The sequence below is a fragment of the Myxocyprinus asiaticus genome, chromosome 33 (assembly GCF_019703515.2).
Source record: "Myxocyprinus asiaticus isolate MX2 ecotype Aquarium Trade chromosome 33, UBuf_Myxa_2, whole genome shotgun sequence".
Taxonomy (NCBI): Eukaryota; Metazoa; Chordata; class Actinopteri; order Cypriniformes; family Catostomidae; genus Myxocyprinus; species Myxocyprinus asiaticus.
Genome location: NC_059376.1, coordinates 33153823 through 33181630, shown reverse-complemented (window position 1 = coordinate 33181630; position 27808 = coordinate 33153823). Strand labels below are relative to the sequence as shown.

General features: G+C 38.6%; 1 protein-coding gene across 2 annotated transcripts in view; it reads right to left on the bottom strand.

Moving 5' to 3' along the window:
* LOC127424042 (FAS-associated factor 1-like) overlaps positions 1-27808 on the bottom strand; it is a 103064-nt gene that overhangs the window by 33844 nt on the left and 41412 nt on the right. For both annotated transcript variants that reach the window (XM_051668833.1, XM_051668834.1), the window contains exons 9-13: positions 22470-22565; positions 19499-19622; positions 18717-18780; positions 18452-18533; positions 6792-6946 (exon numbers count right to left, since the gene is read on the bottom strand). In XM_051668833.1, coding sequence (XP_051524793.1) covers positions 6792-6946; positions 18452-18533; positions 18717-18780; positions 19499-19622; positions 22470-22565 — 521 coding nt within the window. The remainder of the gene's footprint in view (positions 1-6791; positions 6947-18451; positions 18534-18716; positions 18781-19498; positions 19623-22469; positions 22566-27808) is intronic.

Sequence of the window (27808 nt, the reverse complement as noted above, 5' to 3'; positions counted from 1 at the left end):
GACAACGAGGAACTTTCAGCAGAAGTTGGTCAGCTGACCTAAGTGCTCTAGTGGGAGAGTAAAGGACAAGGTCACAGAGATACTGAGGCACGAGACCAGATAGAGCTTTGTATACATAGAGCAGAATTTTAAAATCTATCCTCCATTTTATGGGGAGCCAGTGTAGGGATGCTAATACTGGTGTAATGTGGTCAAACATTCTAGACCCTGTAAGGAGCCTAGCGGCCGCATTCTGGACCACCTGTAAATGGAACAAGGCAGTTTCAGGCAGTCCGGTTTACAATGAATTGCAGTAATCTAACCTTGACGATATTAGCGAGTGAATCACAAATTCTAGATCTGATTTAGAGAGAAAGTGTTTTACTTTTGCAATTGATCTCAGATGAAAAAAGCTGCTCTTAACAACAGCATTGATCTGTCTATTTAAAAGTAGTGATGAGTCCAAGATCACTCCAAGGCTCCTTGCATGATCTTGCACATTTAACGACAGCGGACCTAGCTGGTCAACCAGTCCAGGTAAAGAAGACTTGGAGGGGCTGAGAATCAGAACTTCAGTTTTGCTCTCATTTAACTGTAAGAAATTGTCTGCCAGCCAGCACTTAATATCAGCAAAGCAATTTAGGGCATTCTCTATTGATGATTTTTTGTCCAAGCATGCTGGAAAATAAAATTGAGTGTCGTCAGCATAGCAATGATAAGACATGCCATATCTCTCAAAAATTGAGGCCAGTGGGAGCATGTACACGGAGAATAGTAAGGGTCCTAAAATTGACCCTTGAAGGACCCCACATAATAGAGGAGGTCTTTCAGGGGAGGTCTCTGGAAAAGATGGTGCTGGATGGCAGTATATGTTGCTCCAAAATTTGTACATATCTGTATGCATTCATGGTGTTCTCACAGATGTTTAAGTTACACATGCCATGGGCAGTGACACACGCCTGGCCCATACAGACACTGGCTTTTGGACCTGACGCTAATAACAGCTTGGATGGCCCTCTTTGGCCCGTGTAACACGACGGCTTTGTTTTTCAAAAACTTTCTGAAATGTGGACTCTTCAGACCAAAAGACACAGTTCCACTGTCTATTTTCCATCTAAGATGAGACCGAGCACACATAAGTTGACAGTGCTTCTGGACAGTGTTGATGTAGGGTTTCTGCTTTGCATAGTAAAGTCTTAACTTGCATCTGTGGATGCAGCGGCGAGTGGTGTTGACTAACAAAGGTTTACTAAAGTTATCCCAAGCCCATGTTCATGATATCAATAATGAATTATGTTTTTTAAGACAGTGACATCTGAGGTATCAGAGATCACGTGCATTCAGAAATGGTTTTCATTTTGCCCTTTACGCACTGAGATTTGACCATATTCCTTGAATGTTTTAACTATATTGTGCACTCTAGAGGGTGAAATGCCCAAAATCCTTCCAATTTGTCTTTGGGGAACATTGTTCCCAAAGTGCTGGATTATTTGCTGAAGGACCTGTTGGCAAATTGACAAGTCTCGAATGATCCTTGCTCTTGAAGGACTAGGCCGTTTTTGGAGGCTCCTTATACACTATGACACGATTGCCTCACCTGTTTAACGTCTCCTGTTTCACATCGCCTTGTTATTTCAACTCGTCAAATTGTTATTTTAAATTGCCCGTCTCAACTTTTTTTGGAGCATGTTGAAATCATCCGATTTCAAATTACTGTGCATTTTCAAATAACAATGAAATTCACAAAGTAAAACATCATATAATGTTTAGTTGTAGTGCTTTCAATAGAGCAAAGGGTGAATATAATTTACAAATCACTCCTTTTTGTTTTTATTAGCATTTTTCATACTGTCCCAACTTTTTCGGAATTGGGGTTGTATGAACTAGAATCAATATCCACCCTGATCTCTTTCAGGACTCATTATTTAATTATTTAGCAAATCTATGTGACAATAAAGCATAATACAGTTTAAAATGATTATTTTTGCATAATGCATGATGCTGCACAAACTATTTTTTTAAATAGTAGGCAGCATACAATATATACAGAGCAGTATGTAGTAAGCAGTTGTTTCTCTTGAGACCTTGAAAACTAAAAAACAATTTGAATAAACTTAGGGTGCTAAGTCTAGAAAACAGGATACAATGGTCTGAACTAACTGTAGTGATATGTAGCGATTATTTTAAGAGATAGCTTCAAAACCTGTATAACCTTCTGTTTTCCATGGAATACAAAAGGAGATTTTAGGCTGAATTACAACCTCATTTAGTGTCCCCGCATGTTCTTTTGTGTTTCACGGAAGGTCATATGGGGTTGGAAAACATGATGGTGAGTTAATGATGACAGAATAAAATTTTTTGGTAAACTATCCCTTTAACTCACTGAAGATCTGAATCTAGATTCTACAGACTGAGGTGTGCCACTGCAAATCATACAAATAACACTTGCAGTATTTGCAGAGGTCCCATCCGGCACTGCAGTTGACAGTTCATTGCCACATCAGTGAAGCATAAGAAATCTTAAAGAATCTTAAGCGTTTTCAAAGAACTTCAGGGGAGTTTTTTTTTTATTTGCTAGTTGGTAACACCTGGTGTTTCAAATGTCGCATCAAGACAGATTCGTAATTGGAGTGACATGCTCGTCTCCTCCTCTTCCCTCGCTCACATCATACAATCTCAAGTGTGAGAACCTTAATATTTCCCCACACCGTAAGACCCAGCAGAACCTCTCGAGGCGTTGCATAGAATCAGGCCATCTGCTGGGGCCACAGGGTGTGTGCACTCTTCTTTCTCTCTCGCTTTTTCCCAGAGACAACAGTTCTTGCAGCAATGATGCATGATACTTAAAGTATGCTTGCCTGTGAAAAACTTGCTGCCACAATGCCAGGGGATTCTGGGTGGTTGCCAGGGCATTGCTACATGGTTGCAAGGATTTTCTGGGTCAGTTTGTAACATACTTTTTTCCCCACAGTATCTGGTATGGGTCGCATTTATGTGAACAACTGTAACAAAAAATAATGCATGATACTTCAAGTATGCATTGACTTTTAATGATACAATTGCACAGAAATAACTGACAACAAAGCCACTATAAAACATATATTGTCCTATGCCTCTTGTCATGGTGATCTAATCTGACAATGCCCTTCAAAAGTATGAGTTGCTGAGATGCCAAAAGTTCAAAGAATTTTCGAAGTGTTTCTAAGCACTTTGGAGGAATCACAAATGTAAGTGGTGCTTGCCTGTGAAAAACTTGCCACCACAAAGCCAGGGGATTCTGGGTGGTTGCCAGGGCATTGCTATGTGGTTGCAAGGATTTTCTGTGTCAGTTTGTAACATACTTTTTTCCCCTTCACATGTGACACAGATATGTTTTTTGAATAACTGTGTGAACGTCAAAAATCTAATTGTTATGAAATCTCAAGCCTGAATTGAAACCTCAATAACATTTTCAGAGCCTCTCTGAGTCACTTTTATATGTGGAAATAAATAAGAAATAAATCTGATTTTCTCCAACATTAACAGGCAGGTCGGATTTAATGTGACATTTTTTATATTAAAGGGAAAGTTCACACAAAAATGAAAATTCTCTAATTATATACTCCCTCATGCCATCCCAGATGTGTATGACTTTTTCTTCTGCAGAACACAAACTCAGATTTTTAGAAGAATATCTCAGCATTGTAGGTCCTTACAATGTAAGAGAATGGTGATCAGATCTTTGAAGCTCCAAAAATCACATAAAGCCAACATAAAAGTAATCTATATTACTCCAGTGGTTAAATCTACATCTTCAGGAGCAATATAATATGTGTGGGTGAGAAACAGAACAATGTTTAAATCATTTTTTACTCCAAATCTCCACTTTCACATTCATTTTCAAATGTGAAAGTGAAACTAAATGTGTGAAACTTCAGATGTGAAAGTGAATGTGAAAGTGGAGATTTAGAGTTAAAAAAATTACTTACATTTTTATCTGTTTCTCACCCACACCTACGCTTCTGAAGATATGGATTTAACCACTGGATTACTTTTATAATTTTTTGACTTCCTTCATGATTTTTGGAGCTACAAAGATCTGGTCACCATTCACTTGCATTGTATGGACCTACAGAGCTGAGGTATTCTTCTTAAAATCTTTGTTTGTGTTCAGCAGAAGAAAGAAAGTCATACACATCTGGGATGGCATTAGGAAGAGTAAATGATGGGATAATTTTCATCTTTGGGTGAACTATCCCTTTAATCCAACTCAACATTTGTCATGTGTACGCTTAATTTACCCTGTATATAGGTCTGTTATGGATTAAAACATTTAATTGCAACTCATATCTTTTTTAGTTAAACAGTTCCTTTTATAGGAAATAAAGCTGATATATTATTAGACAGACGTAATGCCATTAAAAAATAAAAAGGGCAAATTATAATTTTACTTAATTATTCACATTATAAAGATGAACATGCCAGGGTTTGTGATGTGCATGCTCAGTACACATGCGGGTCAGTTGAGGAGCATCGGCTATCCAGACCAGTATCTGGTATGGGTCGCATTTAAAATGTCATGTGGTGTGGGTTGCATTTAAAATGTTGTTGTTCACTTTTTTTTTTTTTTTTTTATATATTCTTATTTTTAATTTTTATTGAATAATGTGTATCTATATAGTAAAAAAACAAAACAAAAACAGCGTATTGTATACTGTACAGTGTATGTTATTATTTGTATACTGTTGAGTGTAATTATGTGTATAACAGATGTTTAAATTGTGTTGTGTTAATTTGATGTTATTGTAAATTGGTATATGTCTCATCACTGTCACGACTGCTATGTTGATCGGAACTGCACCCAAGAATTTCACACACCATTGCACTTGTGTATATGGCTGTGTGACAATAAAGTGATTTGATTTGATTTGTAATAAAAAATAAATTAATTTAAAAAAATCTGATCTGTGCCAAATCATATATGGGCCACATTCAGCTGTGTTGTGAATGTAGAAGCCAGGGTCCCTCCTTCAGCATAAGTCTATGAGATTGTTTTACCTGTTTTATCATCTGATCACTTAGAAAAGTAATAACAAACCTTTTCAACAAGGAAAAACCCCAGGTATGAGCAATAATAACAGTGATGCTTTTATCGAGTATGCTAGAATAGAGCCCTTTGTATCTATTAGAACAGAACCGTCAAATTGTGGCCTACAGCTTTCTCTTATTTAGACCAACAACAAAAAGCATCTGTAGCACCTGTGGGTGCTAATTACATTCACTCCAATTACATTTGGCCTCTGGATTAATGCACAATTATGTTGAGATTGGTGTCAGTGATTAGCGAATCACAGGCTTCATTCACAGAGTTAGCGTTAAAAAAATATTGCCAGTCACCATCCAGTCAGGCCTGGCTCAGGAGCGTGAGAATGAGGTGTGTATGTGCATGTCAGGGTATAAGGATTGTGTGTGTGTGTCTGTTCGCATTATGAATAGCCCCAGATGTTGACCGCCTTTAATCTGTAGTAGAAAGGCTCAGCTGGGGCAAAAAGCAGAAAGAGAGGGGTATAGAGACAGGGCTGGACTGAAGGAGCCCCTGCAGAAGCAGGTCACTGGCTGGTCTTTCTCTCCATGTCTGCTCAGGAGGGAGGTCTTTAGGGTGAAGCGTACTGGAAGAAAAAGTAGAGGCCTGCTCAGAAGCAAAGCCTGCTGGGACCAATCAAGAATCCATCTGCTGCCTGACCAGGTTCTCCCTCTTTCTTTTATTGCCTTCCATCCTTATTTCACTCAGTCCTTGTTTTAATCAGAAGCCCAAAACACCTGAAACATTGTTCATCCAGCTAACTCAACACTCTGGGTCAGATCTTTTAACTATTACAGCAAGAGTTAATGGACAATAAGTGTTTTTGGTGAGTTGGTGTTATAGACCAGGGGCCGTTTAACAAACACCCATACTCTGGAATCCTTCTTATCTGTTAGTAGCCAAGGGAATTTCAGCTAGGATCTATATGTGTTCTGGTTAACATGTCAGATCTTAACTTAGGTTTGATGTTACAAGAGGCTTCTTTTGCCTCTTGATGGCAACAAAGCATGAATGCAAATTACTACCACTTCTTCCACCATAACTGCCATTCTGAAATGAAGACATTGAGGAGTGCACTCTACGATGGCTGTCTGTCTGTCTAACTGACCCTTCAGTGGGGCAGATTAGTGCAGATTGCCCTACCAGGGCCTCAGTGAGCAAACACAACATCTTTTGTTAAAGCCCTCTTTGAGGAGAGAGTCGGCATAGTAGAGGGGGGAAGGGAGGAATGCCTCTTATTAAGAGATCATCCATTTTGAGTATGAAAATGCTTCCGATTTCCACCGCTCTGGATGGTCTGATTACTAGGGATGCATCAATATGAATTTCAAGGCCGATGCCGATAACCAACACCTCGCTGTGGCTGACACGTATAATTAATCATTTTATTTTTGCATTTTGTTGGCAAGATGAATGCAGCATGTTATCAGAAAATACTGGCAGACAATTTGCACATCGTCCCATCCCTAACAAAGAGTGTTCTTAAAAGGTAAGCTAACATCTTCGCCATAAACGATCGGTATCCCTTTAGTTAGTCCTAGATGTTGGCAAACGCAATCTAAAAAGGCGGAAACGAAAGTCCACAATGAAATACCCAATATCGACCGATAAATAAAAAATAAAAAAATCTCACTAATATTCAACGATAACCAATATGGTGCCGATATATTGTGCATCCCTACCTTTTAAAATTGTGAGTGGTTACGATGAAACACATGGAGGAGAGACAGTGCATGATAAACGGTGTTACCTGGCTTTATTAGCTTCTTTGGTAACGTCCCAGGCCCATGTGATGAAGTTTTGGCTGAGATATGACACTATGGAGTCTGCACACATCATCTGGGAGCAGAACACATTACTGAGGACACTCTCATCATTATGGAGGTAGATGGCCAGCAGTTTTCTCTAAAGGACAGAAACACACACATACACATCTAGTCAAAAGTCTGGACACACCTACTCATTCTTGGACTATAAGCATTTTCCACATTTTAAAGTAATATAAAGTCATCAAAACTTAGGAATAAAAAAAATGGAAGAATGGAAATCTTAAATTTTAGCTTCTTCAAAGTCATTTGCCAAGACTGCACACTGTTCTCTCAACCTAAACTTCATGAGGTGCTACCTGGGATGCTTTTTATACAGGTTTGAAGGAGTTTCCATTTATGCTTTATGCTGCCAACAGTTATCCAGTCAAGCTTATTCATTTATTTTATTTTATTTTTTTGTCTACAAAACTAAATTCAAGCGTTTAAGCATATGCTTTTAGATAAGATCACGAAAAACAAATCATGGTTATTATCGTAAACCAAAATGAAAATGAAGACAATGTAAAAAAAAACAAAAAAAAAAAAACAATGTTTGTAAACTGAAATAAAAATAAAAATCAATTATATTGGAAAAATGTAATTATCTGTTGCTCTCTGTCATCATCCAATGCAAATTAGAAATGCCCAAATGAAAATGCAAGTTCAAGAAGCCGATCTATTTCTTTGCACAACACATGAAAATGGAATTGAAATGTTTTGCTGTCACTGTAAATGTTCACTTTCCCATGGCTACAGTGTTAAATAAGAGATTGCAGGTCATATTCATACAGCTGTATTTTTTAAAATAGTATAAGCACTTAAATGTGGAACTGTATTTTAACTTTTAAGTTCCAATGTTGCAATTTTTGTGTAAAAATGTGTAGCTGACAAGTAATTTCAAGCACTGACAAGTCATATCAGTATTACACATGCAATATTACATCATATGGATAGAATAGGCTATATGGAATTGATACATTACACAAATATCTCAAATGTGGTTAAAATCTTATAAAACAATATGAGATATAAAAGATGTTATATTAATTTTTTAATACAATATAAACTTCTCTTTTTCAGGACACTGTATTTTAAAGATAATTTTTAAAAATCCAAATAACTTTACAGATCTTTATTGTAAAGGGTTTAAACAATGTTTTCCATGCTTGTTCAATGAACCATAAACAATTAATGAACATGCGTGGCCAGGGCAATAAATTGCAATGTCCGTACTGCAAGATGCCTAAGACAGCGCTACTTTTACAGACAGCTTGTTTACAGACAGATTGTTTCTTTTAACTGACTATATCACAATTCCAGTGGGTCAGAAGTTTACATACACTAAGTTAACTGTACCTTTAAGATGTCAAGCCTTTAGACATTTAGCCAATTAGCTTCTGATAGGAGGTATACTGAATTGGAGGTGTACCTGTGGATGTATTTTAAGGCCTACCTTCAAACTCAGTGCCTCTTTGCTTGACATCATGGGAAAATCAAATGAAATCAGCAAAGAACTAAGAAAAAAAATTGTGGACCTCCACAAGTCTGTTTCATCCTTTGGAGCAATTTCCAAATGCCTGAATGTACCACGTTCATCTTACAAACAATAGTACATAAAGTATAAACCCCATGGGACCACACAGCCATCAGACCCCTCAGGAAGGAGATGCATTCTGTCTCCTAGAGATTAACATAGTTTGTTGTGAAAAGTGCAAATCAATCCCAGAACGACAGCAAAGGACCTTGTGTAGATGCTGGAGGAAACAGGTAGACAAGTATCTATATCCACAGTAAAACGAGTCCTATATCGACATAACCTGACAGGCTGCTCAGCAAGGAAGAAGCCACTGCTCCAAAACCACCATAAAAAGCCAGACTGCAGTTTGCAAGTGCACATGGGGACAAATACCTTACTTTTTTGAGAAATGTCCTCTGGTCTGATGAAACAAAATGGCCATAATGACCATCGTTATATTTGGAGGATAAAGGGTGAGGCTTGCAAGCCGAAGAACACCATCCCAACCGTGAAGCATGGGGGTGGCAGCATCATGTTGTGAGGGTGCTTTGCTGCATGAAGGACTGGTGCACTTCACGAAATAGATGGCATCATGAGGAAGGAAAATTATGCGGATATATTGAAGCAATATCTCAAGACATCAGCCAGGAAGTTAAAGCTTGGTCGTAAATGGGTCTTCTAAATGGACAATGACCCCAAGCATATACCTCCAAAGTTGTGGAAAAATGGCTTAAGGACAACAAAGTCAAGGTACTGGAGTGGCCATCTCAAAGCCCTCACCTCAATCCGATAAAACATTTGTGGGCAGAACTGAAAAAGGTTGTACGAGCAAGGAGGCCTACAAACCTGACTCAGTTACACTAGTTCTGTCTGAAGGAATGGGCCAAAATTCCAGCAACTTATTGTGAGAAGCTTGTGGAACACTACCCAAAGCATTTGACCCAAGTTAAACAATTTAAAGGCAATGCTACCAAATACTAACAAAGTGAACGTAAACTTCTGACCCACTGGGAATGTGATGAAAGAAATTAAAGCTGAAATAAATCATTCTCTCAACCATTATTCTGACATTTCACATTCTTAAAATAAAGTAGTGATCCTAACTGACTTAAGACAGGGAATGTTTACTACGATTAAATGTCAGGAATTGTGAAAAACTGAGTTTAAATGTATTTGGCTAAGATGTATGTAAAGTTCTGACTTCAACTGTGTGTGTGTGTGTGTGTGTGTGTGTGTGTATAGTTTGAGACTTTCAAAATCTGGTCACCCTATAGAAAACGCGCTAGCCATGACTGGGACTTCAATTATGGCACATTTGAACTTCTTTTGGAATGACTGTTTGTTTTGTTGCCAATGCATGATGTTAAAACAAAGAGAACAGAAACAATATAATATCCAGTCATTTATTCTGACTTTCTCTCTCTCTCTCTCTCACACACACACTTTTCACTCATTATATCTTACACTGTAAATCAGTGATTTTTTTTACATTTCATTTGGAATTGGTATAGAGTTTTGTATGATGTTCAGTTTTCAGAATTGCGACAAGACTTACTTTCTCATGTCAAATGCACCGCTGCCTCTCTCCCGGATGAGCTTAATAATTTTTATGCTTGTTTCAAGGGAAACAACACCGCCCTTGCGGAGAGAGCTCCTGCAGCCGAAGCTACAGAGGTTAGTTCACTCTCAGTCTCTGTAGCAGACATAACCCGATCCTTCCTACAGGTGAATATCCGTAAAGCCGCGGGTCCAGACGGCATTCCGGGTGGCAGCATCAGAGCGTGTGCGCACCAACTGGCTGGTGTTTTTACTGACATTTTCATCCTTTCCCTCTCCTTGTCTATGGTCTCCACATGCTTTAAATGTCCATCATTGTGCCTGTACCAAAGCAATCCAAAATCACTTGCATCCTGTTGCTCTGACCCCCATCATCAGCAAATGCTTTGAGAGGCTAATCAGAGATTACATCTGCTCTGTGCTGCCTGCCTCACTGGACTCATTGCAGTTTGCTTACCACAACAACCAATGCTCGAATTGTATCAAGTCTTATGGGGGGTCCCCACCACCAAAGGCTGCTTTATCCAGGAACAAACAATGCTATGGTTAACAATATGTCAATCATTGCCATTTCAAGAGTGAATCCCGCATTTATATGCGGATGTAATTCCCGAAATTTTGCAGTGTGTACGTGGCCGTTGGTCCTCCTCTTAGCAGCATGAAAAACAAGATTTATACAAATTCTGAATGGATTATATATAGCATAGAAAGCGCACAACGAGCGCTCACTTTATAATCACTAAAAAGCTGTCACTCATCTTCATCACGATCTCTAGCACCCCCGTAGAATCAGGCCTATTAATAATGAAAAATGAGTAAGCCTAAATGTTTCCAATTTATGCAAGGAATACAAAAGCCCCGACATGGAGTGGAGAGATATAGTAGAAAGATATAGAGAGAGAGAAAATTACTCCTCAAAAAAGTCAGTAAGTACTTCACGACTGCGAGTGGAGGTTTATTATTCTCCATTTTTTAGCTAAAGTTAGCTTCACGGGAGTGGCGCCAAGCAAGCAGTCATGTCAACGATGTCATGCGATTAGCGGTCTTTAGATGTGGGGCGGGGCGTTTACATTTTAAAGAGACATGACAACTAGCCTATAAACAAACTTAATATAAATTATTGTAAATAATGAATTCACGAAATTTACCATATCCACTGCATGAATTTAAACAGATTTGTCATTATTATTTTAACTAAAATATAAGTATCTTGGGGACCCCCCTAAGTCTAGGGTTCCTAATGCCCTTTAAGGGGTCCCGGATCCCCCCCAGCCCCCCCCAATTCGAGCACTGACAACAACCACTCCACTGATGATGCCATTGCATCTATACTACACACTGCTCTCTCCCACCTGGAAAAAAGGAACACATGTGAGAATGCTGTTTGTAGACTACAGCTCAGCATTCAACACCATAGTGCCCTCCAAGTTTGATGTGAAACTCCGGGCTCTGGGCTTAAACAGCTCACTGTGCAGCTGGATCCTAGACTTCCTGTCAAGCAGATGCCAGGTGGTTAGAATGGGCAGCAACATTTCATCACTGACCCTCAACACTGGAGCCCCGCAAGGCTGTGTTCTCAGCCCACTCCTGAATTCCCTGTACACACGACTGTGTGGCAACACATAGCTCCAATGCCATCATTAAGTTTACTGACGATACGACGGTGGTAGGTCTGATCACTGACAATGTTGAAACAGCCTACAGAGAGGTGGTGCACACTCTGACATGCTGGTGCCAGGAGCACAACCTCTCCCTCAACGTCAGTAAGACCAAGGAGCTTGTGGTGGACTTCAGGAGAAAAGACAGAGAACACAGCCCCATCACCATCAATGGAGCACCGGTGGAGAGAGTCAGCAGCTCCAAGTTCCTCAGTGTCCACATCACTGAGGAACTCACATGGTCCGTCCACACTGAGGCAGTTGTGAAGAAGGCTCACCGGTGCCTCTTCTTCCTGAGGCAGCTGAGGAAGTTTGGAATGAATCACCACATCCTCACACGGTTCTACACCAGCACTGTAGAAAGCATCCTGACTGGCTGCATCACTGCACCAGCACCGCCCTCAACCGCAAAGCCCTGCAAAGGGTGGTGCGAAATGCCAGACACATCATCGGAGGTGAGCTTCCCACCCTCCAGGACATCTATACCAAGCGGTGTGTGAAAAAAGCTCGGAGGATCATCAGAGTCTCCAGCCACCCGAGTCATGGGCTGCTTTCACTGCTACCATCAGGCAGGTGGTATCGCCACATCAGGACCCACACCAGCCGACTACATGACAGCTTTTTCCCCCAAGCAATTAGACTTTTGAACTCTTGATCGCTCCCGATACATAAATTATATCAGCACTGCACTTTATTAGCCTCAGACTGGACTGACATTTTATACTTAATAACACACTGGCAACTGACTATCAACCGACAGCTGAATATCAACACAACACTTAATTTTTATTTCCATTAATTACATTGGGGGGGGGGGTACAGTGTATTTTTATTGTATACAGTCTTCTTATTTTGTGTATACTGCATATTATTAGGTGTATATTGTAGTGTGTAACAAGATGTGTAAACTGTTATGTGTAAATCAGATGTTTATTGTAATTGTCATATGGCTGTGTTGCTTGGAACTGCACCCAAGACTTTCACACACAGTTGCACTTGTGTATATGGTTGAGTGACAATAAAGGAATTTGATTTGATTTGATTAAAGAGGACTTTGTTGTTAAAGTTCAATAAAAAAAGAAGCATTCTTAAATCAGAATTGTGTGTTTTCTTCTGCTGTAATATCAATAATGAAATTCAGTTGGTCTTATTAAAATGAAGATTTTGAATTTTATAAGTATTATTTCCAAACTGTACATTTGGGTGTCAAGCTATACGTACGACCCACGTTGCACAAATGTCTGTTTTCCCCATTCTATATGTATCACTTAATACAAAAACTAAAACTAAAATAAAAACTAAATGTAATGAAAAACTAAAACTATAAAATATGTAAAAATTAAAACTAACAAAGAACTAACAAACAAAATCAAAACTAAACTAGATTGTTATAACCTTGAAACAAATTCAGTCAAGTGCATCAACTTCTGACTGGTAGTGTACAAATGGTTGTATTGTCTTTAATAGACAAGTGAAAGAAATTCCAACCTTTAGAAGCGTTGGAAGTACCATTTAGAAATTGATGCCACAATGACAACCGATGATCATACCATTCCAACATCCTGTAAAAGGAAGCGACAGGTAGAACAAAATGATGAAAACTCAAGTTTCAATGGCCATTTTGCTATTTATGAAGACAGCAGCCATCTAATCCCAGCTCACTGATCCACCGTTATTTCATGATTCACCATCAAGCTTTCCAAGAGCTTTAAGGCCAACATTCTTCACCAGGGTCTATGAGCAGAGAAAGACAGAGAATGCCCCACACAAACCATGAGCAAAGCAAACACCCAAACCAAATCAAACTGACGCTGTCTAAATCAAACTTTCTCTGGGGCTGTTAACATCAAAACAAAAAACAAATAAATCACTTTATTTGTTTTGCATCAAATGCCAATGCCCTTCCTCTGTCATCGCAGGTAAGCACACGAAGAGGCATCAGTGATGTCGATACACGTCCAAATCCATAGATATTTACATTGCCAGACGAACGATGGTCGCTCACATAACACGGCAACTAATTAAAACAACATGGCACAAACATGAAAGGTTTCGCCAGACAAGGCAGGGGAGTAAAACCCGCCAAATTACAAACCAACTCTAGACGTTTTCTTACAGCTCTGACACCCCATGGTTTGTCAAGTACAGCAGGAGGGATTTCTCAATAGACCGCCATTGGAAAAACAGAAAGCAAAGCGGGTAGAAAAGCGAGAGAGGGTGTAGACTGAGAAGAGAAAGTTGGGCTCTACGGAGGTGTGTAAGGAGGGAGGGCTGATGGAGTGCTGCTGTGTTTGCACAGTGATTAAAGCTCGAATGAGCCTCACGGCCCCTGGCGGGAGCGAGATCAGGCCTCTTTTACAAGCCCAATTCAAGGCCCTGAAAAGATTAAACACTCATGCTGGGTAGACAAGCAAATGGGGCCTGGGGTGAGGGAGAGAATTTACCCATCAAAAATTGGGGGGTTGTTGAAAACAAGACATGCACTTTTTTCACTCCTCTCTCGGATGTTCCGCAGTGCACACGGACTGTTCGAGAATGTATTTGTGCTGAGCTGTGAAGACGTTTTGACCTTTTGAGGCCTCTAAGATTTCATTGAGGAGGTGGGAGAAGCAACTCTAATAACAGTCTTTGGCCAGCTCCCTTGTTTCACGCCCCTCCATTACCCACAGTCCCTCCTCTCTACTTTTATCCTATTGTTTTTCTCTTTCTTTCTTTCTTTCCCTCTTTTTGTGGGGCTTTTCTTAGTCTGCAAAAATCAGTGCTAAGTCCAAATTACTGGGTCTGTTCTAGGCAAAGAAACTGACCCAAAAGCTCTTTCTGTCACCTCCAGTTGTGCCCACCTGAAATGGCAAGAGAAGGATAAGACTGGGAAGGGAGGAGAGATGTCAAGATGAGAGGAGAGAGAGGGAGGAGGGTAGAAGGAGAGAAAGTTGATCTGTCCTGTGAGAGGGACTGTGCTGGCTTTCACACAGTTATATGAAAGTGTGGAATTACCAGGCTGACTGCAGATATGCGTTGCAGCAGTTAAGTGGACCATGGAAAAAAAGTAAAGGGAAAAAGCCTCACATCCAGCCCGATTCCTAAGTAAACTTTCGATGACGGCCTGTACGCAACGAGCATGAATTTTCTACAAGATTTTAAAATGAAATCTCTGTGAACTCCTCCACAAAGTCTGAAATTTGGTACAGTGATGATCTGACATTTTTTTATTTAGAGAGTAGGTAAATCTTAAATTCTTTCAGATATCCAAATTATTATTTTATTTTTTTCAGAAGACGATAAAAATTTGATGCCTTATATTGAAATTTATGTGAACAGTTTTTGTTTCTGAATAGTTTTTAATTTCGTGTCATTTATTTGAATGAAAACTGGTGTGAAAAGTCCTTCGAGTGCTCAGACAGACTAAAGGCTATGGTATTGTTTGTTTATCTGCACGCCATTCTATCTTGCACAGTCGAATGCTTAGCCTTTCCAAAAGTACACTCTTTTGACCACTTTGACAGCTTTGTGATCCTTTATAGGACAGTCAACGGAAGGTACAAGCACAGACGACACTCACAGATGTGAACTTTCCATGTGTCTAGAAATATCTGGCTGCATGCGGAAAGTGCAGATTGAACGACTGACGGAATTTGCGCAAGACATAGTGGCACGTGGACAACCATAATTTACGTTGGCCTTCACAAACATTCTGACCCTTTTAAGAAAGCATTTGCATTGCATGCCTCCTAATAAACTGATGGTTCCTTAAGATCACTATAGTTTGCACAGAATCAAGGATTAACATAGATCTTAGTCAAGGTAGACATTTAATTTTACGCAAATAAAAACATGGCTGTAACAATAGACATACAGTCTGTTCTATAAGTTATAATGTTGTTCAGTCAACCCAACATTGAAACAGCATCTTTCCAAAAGTGTTCCAGTGGACGTAAAACTCAAGGAAACATGGGGTGTGAAAATTAGACGTGACATACGGACTGAAAACCAATCCTGATTTTGGGAGTTTTTAGACATGTATTGTCGATGGACTGTGTAAGCATGCACTTGCCTGACCATGAGAGTAACGCTAGCCACACAGACGACCATACAACTCTATTTTAAAAGCATTGTGAAAGGATGTTTTCAATTACAGGCGATGTGTGTGTGTGTGTGTGTGTGTGTGTGTGTGCGCGTGCGCTAGATGGGGGAGAGATGGAGAAAGCGATCATCTTCTTTTGCCCGTAGAAAAGCAAACAATGGGAAATGTGGAGTTCATATTACTGCTCTCTCTCTTGACCTGTAGCAAAGCGTTTTAACAGATGGCACTTACAATACTATGTGTAAAGGAGACTCTTCCACAAATACTATCAATAATCTTGAAATAACAATCCTAATTACATTTTTAGAAAATGTATGCTTTAGGAGCTGACCCATAAGTGCAATATAACTGTGAAAGCAAGGCTTTCAGTTATTTAACGTGATAAAAATATCGATGCCCATTAGGCTACATGTAGTTGACGCATAACATGACCAGCAATGTTTTTTTTTTTTTTATCAACATCAAGATTTTAGGTTAAAATTTAAATTAATACATATGGCAAACTGTACAATTTATGTGCTGCGACTGGTTACAATTTCATATGTTTTTAAACCATCTTTACTCACATTTTGCCTTTATTAGTACATTTTAAATGGATCTAAGGTGTGACCATTTTTTTAAAGTAAAAATCAATTACTATGAAGCCATAAAAACAGCATGCATAAAAGATATATGCATGAAATATTATTAAAAAAATGAAGAAAATTCTGTTTAAAGTTGTAAACTGTCAACTTTATTCCATGTTAACTACCCCAATATTGAGTGCTTAAAGGTAAACTGCATTATTGACTTCCATGGTGCATCAACACATTTAATTTTGATTGATGTTTAAAGACAAAACCTTCCTTCTCCAAATTAAAATGTCAATTTCTTCTTGCTTCCTCTGTTAGCATAGCAGCATCAATAATGTGGAGTCACTCATTTGTCTAAAAACTCCTCTCTCTGTATCTCTTTTCTCTCTGGCCAAAAATTGCTTCGCCACGGAGGCTCCACCATGAAACTCATGCATGAAAAACCCATGAAGGGCACAGAGGAGCTATGAATTTTGATGGGCGTCTTTGTGCGGGTGGCAGAGGAGGGTTAGCGTGATTAGATGGATGTTAAGGGGATTTGTGATGAGGCTTGTGTGCTGATGGGTGGCCTGACTCAAGAGTCTTCTGCTGATCCTCCATCTGACCTCCAGGGCCCCTGGCATTTTCATTAAGGACGGATTGGGAGCATCAGAAACACTTCATCAGATGTAGTGTTTTACTTAGTGATTAGTCTCTCAGGCCTATGAGAGAGGGGGACAAGTGTCCTCAGAAGAATCCATGCCGCACATGCACACGTGCACATGAAACGCTCATAGTCACGGCTAAACAATGTCCACTTAACGAGAAGACCAGGCGACTGAAAGGTGTTGAAAAGGAAAGTCGAGATGAGAGATTACACAGTTAAGGAGTGATGCATTAAGTCAAAAAGAGCAGTGTTACAGTGATATTAGAATTATGTAGAAATGGTGGAGTAGCAATCATTCTGACTAAAGTAAGGGAGAATTCACAGGGCCAAAACAAAACAATTTTTTACTGACATTTCAAATTGATGTTAATTACAAAATACATTTGTTCATAACAGTTCTTCTTTTAAAAACATGACTTGAGACTATCAAGAGACCTGCGTTTTGTTCCATCCCATTGCGCTCCATGTATCTGTTTTGGAATGTATTTACGCTTTCTAATTGAAAGGCCATTTAGCGAGGGCCCTGAACATTCTCGGCAGTCCTCTTCTGTTGATGGCCCTGGCAGGGACATGTCCCTCACTTTAACAAATTTCTATGTTCATCCCTTCTAATTTTTGGTAGACAACCAGTCCTCTTCAAGGATCCATGCCTTAATGTGTCCCTCCCACTTTTCAAACTGTTTCACAGATATGTATACTTTGGCCGAAACCCAATATCTGTAAACTGTGAATGACACACCTAATGAGTGCGCAAAGATAAAAATGTGTGACCCATGAAGAAAAACGCTGACTGCCAGCAAAAGAGGAATGTAGCAAATCATCTCTTCCTCTTACATTAGTTTGTTTTCACTGACACACTGAACCGTCTCCTCGGGGGAGAGCGGCGGCCATATTGTGCCTGTGCTGTGGCGAGGAGGAGATCAGCTGGGCTGCAGGCAGGAAGCCATTCCAGCCTGCTCCTCATGCTCAAAAAACCCCTGAACATCTTGCTGCATCCTCCCAGTCTAATAAGACCATAATTCACACAAGCTGTCAGTTGATACAAGACTCCTTATGAGGACACAGCGGGAAAACCAGTGCAAAGCTGTTCTAAATAAAGCTTCAGCTGTTTAAATGGGAAACGGAAATTTGATGGGGATTTATCATCATGGGGGGCCGGTTCTGCCAATCAAACATTTAGTGATGTTTATATACTTGTGCGTAAAACTCTTTAAAGGGTTCCTGAGTGAATAGAGAGAGAATAGAGCTCATCCAAAACGCAAGCAAGCTTCCAATTTTGTTAGTTTATTGTACTGTTGCATTATCGGTCATTGTTTGCGATGATTCACTACATTGATCCTTGATAAATGGTACAGGGTGATAATATAGGTGTACTTTGTAAATGGTTTCTACTCTTAAAGTGCAAGCACTGGGTCTCTTTATAATTTCTGTTCTATCAGTTTCAAATTTGACTGTCACTATCAATAAAATGACAAAAAGCTCCACCTCCAAAAAAACAAACAAAAAATAAATAATAATGATAGAAAAGATACGTTTATTGATAAGTAAATTGAATATGCTACATATACTTACGTCTCTGGCTTTGCCGTAAAAGGCCTCTTGAGCCGCCGCTTCCAAGGAACCAATGTAGAACACAGGATGGCACTCACCATATCTACAGAACACACACGCACACACAATGCAAACCTCAGTGTGCAGATTCAGAGTAAAATAAATCAAATATTGGTCTAGCTAATTTCAGACAATACAGCATCTTAATCTAAACAAGCAGAGTTGGAATGTATTGTCTGACTTTCTTTGGTGAAATTGGATTGTAAGTGTTACTTTGTCACCTCACCTTCTAGAAAATTCAGCAGTAAAGTGCATTAAGGCATCACCCTCATTTTCACTGTTTTCTGGCACTGAGGAAAGAAATCAGATCTCCAGTTAAACACCCTCTACTCAGGATGAACCCCAAACTAAAGGTGCTTTCACACTTGGTTCAATTGCTTGGTCTGAAACTGAGTTTGTTTCCTCCTCCGGCCCCCATGCCCCCACTGTTATCTGTTAACATAATTTTATTTGGGTCTGAACTGCAGTCTGATTGCGTCATCAACTAGGTGTGTTACTAGGTAACAACTTAAAACAATTTCAGCTTCATTGTGTTATTAAAGTGTTAATTTCTTTGGATTTACCACCAGCACTTAATATGCACAAAACGATACTTGCGTTTGGCTGCCGCAGATGCATTGAAAGTGCAATTACGTGAATCTTAGCATTTGTCTGCCACGAGCTCGTGGATGCGTTGCAAGAGATGTGAAGAATGTGAGTTGTTCTGTGAAGGCGATTTATTTGACAGACAAGCAGGTGTGAAAAATGTGTCATACCATAACAACTTCCGCAATTTAGGGCGATTGCGTTCATATCAGCAGCGAACCGTACTGGAGTTCACATGAACTGTTCCCCAAACCACCTTTTCAAGCGTACTGGGGTGCTGTTTATGGGTCCGCACCCAAGTTCGGAAAACAGCATTAACTTAATCCGCACAAACCGAACTTTGATGTCAAAATGAATGTCAAATGAACCCGGGTGCACTCCAAAAGTGCTAGTGTGAAAGCACAATGACAGACTGTAACTTACTCATTGGAGACTTTCGACAGGTCGTGCTTCCCATGCCAAAGATCTCAGATTCATCTACACCAAATTCAGGTGCATCCTCGAAATCATCCCCTTCACTGTCACTGACCATGTGGACATCTGTACACTGCAACACATACACAGAATCAGGAGTTTAGAGACTTAGAGAGTTTACATGCCCCCACCTCGGTTTATACTTTGCTTTAGGGCTGCAACTAATGATTATTTTGATAATCAACTAATCTAACGATTATTCGACTATTCAGGTGATTATTGCAACGATTAATCATTAGCTCTTAACCGACTATTCAGCTTGTACCCCGAGTTAAAATGTTTTATTAAATATGCTTACTAACAATAAAGAGGATAAATCATCTTTTAAAAATACCTCTAAATGATATTCACTGAATTAAAGGGGGGAAAAATACTTTATCAAGTTTAATTCAGTAAACATTCACTGCAAAAAATCCTATTGTTTGTTATCAAGTGTTTTTGTCTTGTTTTCCATTTAAAAATATCTAAAAATCCTTAAAACATGATACATTTACTTTAGAAGCAACATTTAAGATGTTAAGAATTGCTTTCAGAGGATGTTTCTTGAATGTAAGTGCATTTTGTACATAAGTGTATTTTTTCACTTGTTCATACTTCTGCGAGTGCAGTAAAGACCAAATATACTTGTATTCAAGATATAATATTCTCTGAAAAGAAGTCTAATTATATTATATGCTGCTTCTGAGGTGAATGTATCTCTCTTTTTTTTTTCTTAAGGATTTGTAGATATTTAAAAATATTTGAATTTTTAATATTATATTCAACAATCTCAGGTAACACATTTTTCTTCTGCAGTATAGCTCCCAAAGTAAATGTACATTGTTTTAAAGGAGTTTTAGATATTTATATTGGAAAACAAGCCAAAACAAAAACAAAAACAAATCAAAAATGTATTTTTGTTGCTGTGTAAAATGGGCAAAGACTACCCTCTCTCACCATTTTGTTCACTTCAATCCATCTTTAACTCACACACAATAAAAACTTCTCACTTCTTAATAGAGCTGCATATTGCCGATAAGAAACACACAGTGACACATATATTATGATTCAATATGTTGCGAGCCATCACGCTATAATCTAGCTGCAGTAAGCATGTGTGCATGAGGGACGAGTGTCCCCGCACCAGAGTGTGCATCAGCCAGGTGCAGATTCAATCTCTCCCCCTTAGATCGAGTTTCTTCACACGACTCATAGAAGCGGCGCTGACCACACAGAGAAATGCCAGTTTCGGAGTTTGTACTCATTTACATGACCTGCTTCCTAATTATTTGAACTTTAATAAAGGATGCATTAAAGATATAATGCTTGGTGTTTCATTTAAAGACATTCTGATATGCAAGTTTTGCTTAAGCGGAATAGCAGCTCCGGCTCTGCATTATTTAGAGTGCTTCTGTATTTACTTATTGTATAATTTCCACATATTTTGCAATTTACGTCACCTGAAGCTGTATGGAAAGTTTGGAGTTTGGACTGTGAGTTGTGTTTTCTCCTCAATCAAGTCCAAGCTGCAATGCTGCTCTCTTGCATCATCTTTAGAGTTTAATGTGATCACATGTTACGTTAATTGAGAGCAAACGACTATTCGACAACGAAAATTGTAAATACATTTTTATTGTCAATATTGTCGATAACGTCGACTAATTGTTTCAGCCCTACTTTGCTTTATGAATAGTTTTGAGACATGATTAAGGCTGCACAATATATCTGACCATATTGGTATCAGCCATAATTATCATTTTATTAAATTATTGGCATTGTTCTAATTCGATCAATATTGGAAACAGACAATATCAGGCCCCATTATATGGTAAAATGGCAGGTTTAAAAATTAATAATCTGTTTTCCATTATTTTTGTTTAAAAACAGACAAAACAGCATAGATTTATAATACTGGCAATCAAATCAGTTATTGGCCATAATTTTTCAGTTATCAGCCAAAATGTTATATTGGTGCCTGCCCAAAACAATAATTTGCACTATAATCTTTTAAATCTATATCTGTGACCAAAACTAAAATTAATGGTGCAGGGAATGTAATAGTTGCAATGTGTTGAAAGGTTGCCATCAGACTGGAGACCCAGGGGAAAGACTGGCTGCAGTGTTAACGCTTGGTAACCCAACATCATCACTGTTGCCTACTACACATTACATCAGCAATTCAGATGAGGACAGCACTTGTATTCCAACAAACAAACCTCTAATTTAAAGATACCTCTCACTGGCTGAGAGGTCAAACTACAAATCACTAGAATAACACAAAACATAAGAATCGCCAAAAAAAACAACACAACTTGCTGGGTTTCAATATGTTGAAAAACTAAAAACAACAAAAAACTGCACAAATGAAAAATCAAATGTCAGAATTATCAGAGGAACAGAATTTCTTAATGTTCCTAGTCTTGGGGGTCTGGGTAGCCCAGCGAGTATTGACGCTGACTACCACCCATGGAGTCACGAGTTCGAATCCAGGGTGTGCCGACTGACACCAGCCAGGTCTCCTAAGCAACCAGATTGGCCTGGTTGCTAGGGAAGGTAGTGTCACATAGGGTAACCTCCTCGTGGTCGCGATTAGTGGTTCTCGCTCTCAATGGGGCACGTGGTAAGTTGTGCATGGATCGTGGAAAGCAGCATGAGCCTCCACATGCAGAGTCTCCACAGTGTCATGCACAGCGAGCCACGTGATAAGATGCGTCGATCGACTGTCTCAGAAGCGGAGGCAACTGAGACTTGTCCTCTGCCACCCGGATTGAGGTGAGTAACCGCGCCACCACGAGGACCTACTAAGTAGTGGAAATTAGGCATTCCAAATTGACAGAAAAAGGGATAAAATAAGTAAATTCCTAGTCTCTGGAAAAAGACAGTATGGAAAAACTGAAAATGTGTGTTATAGACAAGTGATGTTGTCTGTTTGTTGTGTTACCTCGTCTGTTTGGTCCAGTGTGAGAGCTGGGGAAGATCTTCTACACACACTCAGATGATGGCAGGGGTAACTGATTCCACTGACGGCCAGAGTCATCTGCACAATCACACAACTTCATTAGACCTTTTACAAAATAACACAGATGATCATTGTGACTGTGACATTTTCACAACACAACTGAGAAAAGGAAATTACAAATACAAATCTCATATGTGATACTAGTGGACCCTAGTCAGTATTTCAACAGCCTGAAGTCGATATCTGAAGAGCAGACCTGCTAATTCTGTGTGTGTATATGTATGTGTATATATATATATATATATATATATATATATATATATATATATATATATATATATATATACATACACACACACACACACACACACACACACACACACACACACACACACACAGACACACAACCGGTCAAAAGTTTTGAAACACTTGACTGAAATGTTTCTCATGATCTTAAAAACCTTTTGATCTGAAGGTGTATGCTTAAATGTTTGAAATTAGTTTTGTAAACAAAAACATAATTGTGCCACCATATTAATTTATTTCATTATAAAACTAAAATGTAATAAAAAAAAAAAAAGTTTTTGAAATTTATGACTTGGACCAAATAATAAAGAAAAGCAGCCAATAAGTGCCCAACATAGATGGGAACTCCTTCAATACTGTTTAAAAAGCATCCCAGGGTGATACCTCAAGAAGCTGGTTGAGAAAATGTCAAGAGTACATGTCTGCAAATTCAAGGCAAAGGGTGACTACTTTGAAGATGTTAAAATATAACGCAGTTTTGATTTATTTTGGATTTTGTTTAGTCACAACACAATTCCCATAGTTCCATTTATATTATTCCATAGTTTTGATGACTTTACTATTATTCTAAAATGTGAAAAAAAAAATATAATAAAGAAGTGTTTCAAAACCTTTGACCGGTAGTGCATATATATATATATATATATACTATTTCTGCCACACGATTGGCTGATTAGATAATCGCATGAATAATACATACACTCAACAACCACTTTATTAGGTACACCTGTACAACTACTTAATCATGCGATTATCTAATCAGCCAATCGTGTGGCAGAAAGCAGAAATAGTCAAACCAGCCCATCTGGCACTAATAATTTATGCCACAGTCGAAAACACTGAGATGAAATTCTTTCCCCATTCTGTTGGCTGATGTGAATAGTAACTGAAGCTCCTGATGTGTATCTGCATGATTTTATGCACTGCACTGCTGCCACACGATTGGCTGATTAGATAATCGCATAAATAAGTTGGTGTACAGGTGTTCCTAATAAAGTGGTCGGTAAGTATATAATTCAATGACATCAAATGACATAAAATTGCTGGAATTATTTTACACAATATTTACTTAAAATACACAAAAATAACCGATAACAGAAATTGCACATTGTCCATTGTCAAAGGTCGTTGGTACATTTTGGAACAGACACAAGGGGGAACTAACACTGGTTATTGGGCCGATGTCAATAATCTCCAAATGGCCAAATATCTGTAAAATTTATGGAGTAATTTAGGAAACATCGCATGCTTATATTACCAAAATATACAGTACTGTGCAAAAGTTTAAGGCAAAATGCATAGTGAGGATGTCTTCAAAAATAACGCCATAAAAAGTTCTCTTTTATCAATTTCATACAAACTTCATACAAAGTCCAGTAAACATAAAAAGGCTAAATCAATATTTGGTATGACCACCTTTGCCTACAAAACAGCACCAATTCTCCTAGGTCACCTGGACACAGTTTTTCTTGGTTATTGGCAGATAGGATGTTCCAAGCTTCTTGGAGAATTCGCAACAGTTCTTCTATCTATTTAGGCTCATTAGTCTCAATTGCTTCGGTCTCTTCATGTAATCCCAGACTGACACGATGTTCAGTGGCGGGCTCTGTGGGGGCCATGCTATCTGTTGTAGAGCTCTCTGTTCTTCTGTTCTTCTGTTCTATTTTATTTGCAAAAGGAATGTTTGGGAGTTTAAAATGTATATTTCCTATTGACACACTAAAGCTGAAGATATATATAACCATCTTAAGACAAATGTTTTTGTGAAACATCTTATGTGCTGAAGACTTTTGCACAGCACTGTATCTACAATAAAGTTGTATAGCAATTTATAATTTTTCTTGAAACTAAACCAGCCTTGAATAGTTTAAAATAAGATAATATAACCTTTAAAAAATTATAAAGGTATTATAAGACCATGACTTTTAGAAGTGACCCAGTGTATTTAAACCACCCAAAAATAGCAATTCTGACATTTACTCACCCTCATCTTTATGGACTGACAACCTCAGTTACCAGTCGCTTTCATTGCATTGTTTTTTCCATACAATGAAAGTGAATGGTGACCAAGTCTGCCAGTCCCAACGTCTCTTCCTTTCATGTTTCACTGAAGAAAGCCATATAGGTTTGGAATAACATTAGAGTGAGTAAACAATGACAGAATTTTCATTTTTGAGAGAACTATCCCTATAAGACATCCACCCTGGCTGAAGTTTGCACAGATCACCAATATCTAAGCAGGGTTTCTTTGGCTCATGGCAAATATGGAGGTTCTGTCTTGCTTGGTGCTCTAAAGAGCATCACATGCTGCATGCGGTGAGCTGCTGGTGAAGGCCTGAGTACCTCATTAACTCTCAGGCTAGAGTGGAAATGTCAGCAGCACTCCACACTACAGGGACTCATTACAGAGGCAATACTCACACACACACACACACACACACACACACACACACACAAACCTCCCCGGAGCAACAGCACAGAGCTCTATTCTCTCAACACTCTCTTCGACTTACCTGACATTACCACTAACAAACTACATTCACTTAGCCAGTTTTTGCATATTAATTTACAATATCTTTAAGAAAATAGCTGCCTTTACTTTTTGGATAATGCAAAACGATACTACTTAGTCCACACAAACTCAGTCTAAAGTAATAAGAAGAAGACAGAGAGGGTCCAACACCTAACTGCACAGGGCTCTGTTCAGGTGCTTTACCCAGAAAAAAAAAACAGTTTGGTGCTGCTACAGTAGATCAAGCAACAGTTGCTTGCCATAACAACAATAATATATAAAGTCGACAGAGAACAAAAGGTTTTCCTTATCCTACTTTTTCTATCTCAGACTCACACAACCGGGTGGAACTACTGGCATCATTATGCTACATCCAAAGCTGGAGAAAAGAAACAAATCAAAATTGCAAAATTGTAAAATTGGACAAATCAAAAAAGTAAAATAATAATAATAATAATTGGGTGATTAAAAAAATTTTTAAAGTAAGAAGAATAGCAACTGATATTAGAAATACTGGATTTTTCTTTTTTCCAAATTTTCTGGGTTTTAACAGATTTAAGACATAAACACATATGTCAGGTGTTGGTACTGATTAACATAAATAACAGATTAAAGTGTAGAGAAGCTTTGGTTAAAGCACCATAATATCGTATAATGCATCTAAGAGAGGATTTCAGAGGGTGTCAAGTACTTCAACATGGCGCCAAATCCCCCCAAACACACAAACAGACACAACAAACTCTCTCTTTAGAGATGGCCCACACAGAGAGAAGAATCACAGACAGCAATACTTGTCTTTAAGGACTAATTAAAGACAGGCTGTCTAAACAGAAAGACAACATACTGTACAGTCAGGTGTCAAAATGTACTGTTCAGACGTTAGCTACTGTACATTCTGTTATTTGAAGAATGAGATTTTCAGAGCATAGAGGAATTTTGAATTCACGGAGTAAATGTAAATCATATACATTTGCAAAGTATGCATTTATGTATACATTTGTCTTAAAATACGGTTTGATCTTCATCTAAGTTACAATAATGAACAAACACAATCTGATTTAACTAACACACAAATTATTGTATTGTTCAAACATTCACAGTGTAGGTTGAAAAAAGTATGTGATCCCCATGGCTAATGACGTCAACAAAAGCTAATTAGAGTCAGGAGTTGGCAAACCTGGCATCCAGTTAATGAAAACTGGAGGTGTGGGTTAGAGCTACTTTGACTTCTAAAAAAGCATTACAACTAAATTGTAAATGGTGAAATAGGGAGGGAGTTTTGCTTTGTAATTTTACATTTATAAATAGTAAATCAAAGTCTTATCCGAATAAAGGAAGTGCTTATTCTCCACTATATTCCCCCTTTAAGACTTTTTCCACACAGCAGTAACTGGTGTTGAAGAGAGGTAGAATTAAGATACTTTAAGTCACAGGTAAGTGGTAAAGCTTCCATGTTCTGACCTCTCTATCTCCTAACAGTGTGAGTGTGTCTGTGTGCTTGTGTTTCAGAGCCGCAGGCTACAGGCAAGAGGTCACCCCCCCATCTTTCAACACCTCCTCCTCCACCAGCAAACAAAGGACCAAATCCTCCTCTTTTGGACCCCATTCATTAACACTTGCATTAAAGCCTTTAGCACCAAGCACTATGCAAAAGAGGAATCCTATGTCTCTCTCATTTTCTCTCTTTTCTCATCCAAGAGGAATTCTCCTTCTCGGTCCACCACCACCTAACAAATGTCTCTAGCTAACTTATTCCTTATCCTCTCAGTATCTTTCAGCTATTTTGTTCTCATTCTCGGTCTCTTAGGCTGTGAAGGAGATAATTACTACTGACAGCTGCTCTAGTCGTCCAAGAGCGCCAAGCTGCACCTTGCTCTTGTTTTCTTTAAAGGAGGAGGACAAGAGAGCTACAGAGCACAAAAAAAAAAAAAAAAAAAGCATGAGAGCGTTGAGTCCAGGGAAGAAAAGAAAATAAGAAGCCCCACCCTAAACACCTGTTGAACCTTTTCAGGTTAGCGTTTGCAAAGGTGTCAGTCTTGATTAAAATCTAGGGTCAAATACAGTGTTTAAGATGTCCAGTGAACCTTAGAATTAAGCCCTTCGAGAAAAAAGTGTGAATAGGCTAGAAAAATTTTTTTTCCCCCAACTGTTTAAGTTGTTAATCTGTAACTGCTACGATTTACAGGAGATTAATGCGATCTGTTAGGAGTGGAAGAACAGCAAATGCCTTTAACAATAATTATAGTATAGTAAATCCACCAATTCGTTTACAAATAAAGTCAGTTTGTATGGCTCCCTGAATGTCATTACAACAATAACTAGATTGTTAAATAGCTTTGTCAATATTTCTGCTGAATCCATTGATTAATTGAAAGGTCAATGGATTCTAGACATCTCAAAGTATTAAAAAAAATTACCAAAGGCTTAATTTCCTGGATAAACTACCTCTGAAGGTCTTCTCACACCTGTCCAACACAATTAAATGACACTAAAGAATAAAATG